The sequence below is a fragment of the Anneissia japonica genome, unplaced genomic scaffold (assembly GCF_011630105.1).
Source record: "Anneissia japonica isolate Jap-2015-1 unplaced genomic scaffold, ASM1163010v1 scaffold287758_len931624_cov196, whole genome shotgun sequence".
NCBI lineage: Eukaryota > Metazoa > Echinodermata > Crinoidea > Comatulida > Comatulidae > Anneissia > Anneissia japonica.
In genome coordinates, this window is record NW_022722245.1 from 526159 (window position 1) to 530716 (window position 4558).

General features: G+C 40.2%; 1 protein-coding gene across 1 annotated transcript in view; it reads left to right on the plus strand.

Annotated features, from left to right (window-relative positions):
* The first annotated feature begins 1078 nt into the window (after nucleotides 1–1078).
* Nucleotides 1079–4558, plus strand: part of LOC117111806 (potassium/sodium hyperpolarization-activated cyclic nucleotide-gated channel 1-like) — a 4863-nt gene continuing 1383 nt past the window's right edge. Inside the window, exon 1 of the mRNA XM_033254794.1 lies at nucleotides 1079–1563. Within this exon, the coding sequence (XP_033110685.1) occupies nucleotides 1079–1563 (485 nt within the window). The remainder of the gene's footprint in view (nucleotides 1564–4558) is intronic.

The following is a 4558-nucleotide window of genomic DNA, read 5'->3' on the forward strand; positions in this document are numbered from 1 at the left end:
GTGCAAACAAATGATACTTACAGGGGCCGCGGATCAAGTTTTGAGATTAAATTTTGAAATTTTAAATGCAAGTCAAAGTTAAGTGCTACTCACTTACCTATTCTGAGTCTGTTGTGTCCCCCCACGAAGAACGACCAGTAATACGACCCATAACTGTAACGAGTGCTCTGTACAACGCAGTGGCGATGCTACGGGGAAGGGGGATTTGCTTCCCAAAAAATAACTCTATTTCTTCACACCCCCCCCCCCCCCAATCCAAGAAAAAAAAACCCACAATTCGTCGGGGCGACAAAAATTTATATGTAGGCCTATTTTCTACATATTAGTAGGTCTATATATAAAATCGATTAAATAAGCCTCTAAAACCCCTAAATTGTCATGTTTTTCGAAGGCTCTGCCCCCCGGACCACCTTCGAAGCATTTTAATCCACACCAGACCACACCCGCTTTCGTTGGGGACCCTGACCCCTACCCCAGATTTCAGACGCTGGCGCCACTACTGGTACAACGTTAATTTGACCTCTGATAGAAAAATTGGCTCTCAGCGGGAGCATGTGTCTATGCCTTTTACTGCAATACTGTATGTTTACTAAATAAAGTATCCACATGGGATCCACATCAGGAAATGTTCGGTGTTGTACTGTATTTTTATGACGTTTTTTTTTTACAGTAATAAGGTACTTAAGATGACACATGACCCATCATGCAACTTCACCAGATTTACCCGTTCCACCATCTTTAACTGCCAGATAGACACAAAAAACGAGACATTCGTTTCGTTTGAGCGGCTACAGCAGTCGACAACTTGACGTCATTACGTTGTCACGCAAGCGCCTTGTATCCATTGGCAATGACGCGTACAAACAAAATACTATGCATAATGTGCACGCACATGGAACTTAAGTAGTTACCATAGTGCCATAAAACAGCTCTATTATTATTACTTTGAACCGGGCTGTGAACATTTTCTGGGTTTTGCGTGTGCATGCTGTTTATGGACTTTTGCAGCAGAGGGATCTTTGATGGGTTGAGAAGATGGGTTGCGCTCTTGTAAGCAATTCTAAATCTAGCCGCTGTAATGATTACTAACAAAGTTACCCCAACAGCGATGGCAACGGATGATGAAAAGGGATTAACACTAAATCCCGATGAAGCGTCAGATAATCCAGCCATTGCTTTTAAAGTTCACAATCCATCTGATGAAGGAGGCTTACAACACAACTCGAAGAGTCATGGAGTAAGATTCGCCGACGACTCACTCTCTAAAGACAGTTTATTCAAAGGTGACGCAGCATCTAAAGACCAAAATCTTACCGGCAAAATGTATGTGCAGCAAAGTCTGTCCTTACTCGGGGTTCCTCGACAAGGATCAGAATTGGAAGACGAACCCAACGATAATAAAGTAAAACTTAATTTCCTACAAAAATCAATCTGGACCATGTTACAGCCAACCGACAATCGATTATCTATGAAGCTATTCGGGAGCAAGAAGGGGATTATACTGGAGAAGAAGCGACTTCAAGCTGTTGGTTCTCTAATCATACACCCATGCAGTACACTTCGGTAAGAAATCAAAGAACATGCAAATTATAAAAATAGTTTTAATATGGCTATCCAGTGGCGTATCTAAAGTGGGTGCTCATGCTAACCAATTGGACCACTGACAAGAAATTGGTTGCATTCTATTAAGTCTAAAAAACTGTAGAAACGGTTTTATGTCGCATTGCCTTTTGTCTCATTGAGGTTAATAATTGAAGTTAGGCTAAACAATTACTTTTTTTTTTTATTATGCCGGCACTTTTTGAGGGGCGCTAATTCAAACGGGGCGCTTATTCGAACGGGGCGATTATAAAAACAGAGTGAAAATTGAGGGGGCGCTTATGGAAATAGATGAAAATCGAGGGGTTTCTTATCAAAAGGCACATTTTGAATGAAAAACGATTAAATAAGGACATCAGGAAACCGCAAATTACGAATGGTGCTGCGGCGGAAAAAATAATCGTCCAGAGAGCATGGCTTGTCATAACAAGAATGTTGTGAGTACAGTATTACATAACAGCAGAATAGCAGATGAAATTAGTGGTGGTGGTTAGCTTGTTCGCCATCGGTCGATTGAGAATAGCAGGACGGCATGATCATTGCCGGTTTTCTTCAAAACTTAGATGATGTGTTAAAGGTGCAAATTGTCGGAAAAGGAGTAGTAGCACTAGGCTATAAATGAAAGAAGATGAAAGTTGGAAATATACTGTCTGTCCAGGGAGCTCTCATCATTCTGTCAAAGATAAATATCCTCACTTTGATAGTGACTGAAGGAGAATGTGATTCCACTCCACACCTCAAATCATGCCAACATTCACAGTCCCAGGATTGATTGGGTTATTGAGGGGGCGTTTATTCTAATTAGAAGGGGTGCTTATTCAAACGGGGCGCTTAAGGAAATTTTCTCGTTATGAGGGGCGCTTATTCGATAGAAGCGCTTATTCAAACGGGGCGCTTATTCGCGCGAGTACGGTACTATCAAAGACCTATACAGAGACGTATAAAGTGTAAAGTGTTTTTCAATGATTTAGAAACAGAATTATTTTCTAATAGCCCTATACGATTTAACAAAGAGATCCAACGCGATATTACAGTCGATGTGCGATCATTCCTAGCATGCGCAGAACTAGATTTGTTGGGGGTGTCAACAGGACCTAGGTATTTGGGAAAAGACAGACAAAATTGTAGATCCCCGGTATTCAAACCCCGGCCCGCGGGCCAACTCCGGCCCGCCAAAGATTTTGATCCGGTCCGCGCAAAATTGGATAAAAATAAATCATTTTCTGGCCGATTTTTTGAAAAAGTTTTTCTGTTTATAGAAACACCACCTAGGCACGTCTATTCTAGTGGCAGAGTAGGAGCAACCTAGAATGCATTTTTGTTTTCAAAATTCTAAAATAAAATTGAAAAGAAAAGAAAATGATATTCAAATTAAGTCTGAGAGTGCCATTTCCGACCATCTAAAGGTTTTTTACCTCAGCCCCATCCATAGTGGGGCTGAGGTGGTATTTTTCCAGTGGCGGATCTAGGGTGATGGGGTGTGAATAGGGTGGCTAGCCACTTCCGTAGGTGACCGTGAAAAAAAAAAATGCTCACTCGTCTTGTGTGTGTGCTTTTCATGTACACACGTGTAGTAGGCTACTCTAGTAAAGCATACACTTCCTATTTTAAGTTTATAACTTCTTTTCAGATGTCATCCAAGAGCGTCTAGCCAGCTACTAATTCAAAACAAATCTCAATTGGAAGGGGCGGCCCTCCCAAAACCCATGATCAATGGGGGACAGTGGAACACGTCCCCAAATATTTTAATGGGGTGGGAGGTTGGTCTCCTTACATTTCGTCAGCAATGTAATAATTTCGTAAGTCAAGAAGATGCCTGAAAATTGTTGAAATGAACTGCATAAATGACCCAGGTTTTAACGAAAGGGTGCTGTACAACAAGGTGGGTGTGGACTCAAGAACTGTCCCCCTCACCTTTCGAAACATATCTGTGCCCTTGCCAAAAGAACGCCCCCACCCGCTTGGTGCTTCGCAAATCGCATTATTCACCCCACCCCCCAATACTAAATCCTAGATCCGTCACTGTTTCCCCCTATTATGTGAAAGTTCTTCCCTGTCCCCTTCTATTTCGAATCCACCGCTATAAGAAATGGGTGTTCTATGCTGACATAGAACAAAATGGAAGTAGACAATTTATGCCGGCCCGCCGCTGGTCTCAACAGTTTGAAACTGACCCCCCAACTTAAAAAGGTTGAATACCTAGGCTATAAATCTTTTTGCAGCATGCGCAATATCTCAGTTTAAGCATTTCTTAGTAACGAAAACATTGATATCAAGAGCAATTTATTGTTTAAAAAGTTATTGAATACCGCTTTTAAATCCCATTTTTCAGTCAATTTCTATGTACGATCAAATAAAGGTATGTTTTATTGTTTCTAGAGAATAGTCTTTGTTAAAAACGATATTCATTCGTTGGGACCTGTCTTGTCTGACAGAATAAAATATACGGTATTGTTTTACATTGATTTGTCGATGTGAATTGTGCATGCCTATTTTGTGCTTATTTTTGTTATCTTCCTTCAAAATAGCATTATTTTTTTCCGATTTCACAGTCAATGACGTCACTTAATTTAATGACGATGGCTGGACACTGGGCGTAGGCCTAGTTCACTCGTACTAGTAGTAAGCCCCTAATGAGGGTGGGGTAGGGGGAGAGAGGGTTGGTGTATTTTATTATGGAGTTAGCTATGTAATGTTGATAGCTACCCCAACCAGGTCTAATAAAATTATAATTTTAACTTCTTCATGTATATATAGAGGATATTCACTTCTTTTTTTTTTCTTTTTTTTTTTATAAGAACACATTTTATAAGAACACTGAGGTTGAAATTGAACAAAATAAGAAAAATCGAGGCTGAGGCAAAATGTCAAATGAGATTTTTATTTTATTTATTTTTTAAAGAGAATAAAACCGACAAATATTATCAGTCGGTGTGACTATGTAATACTTTTTATAATG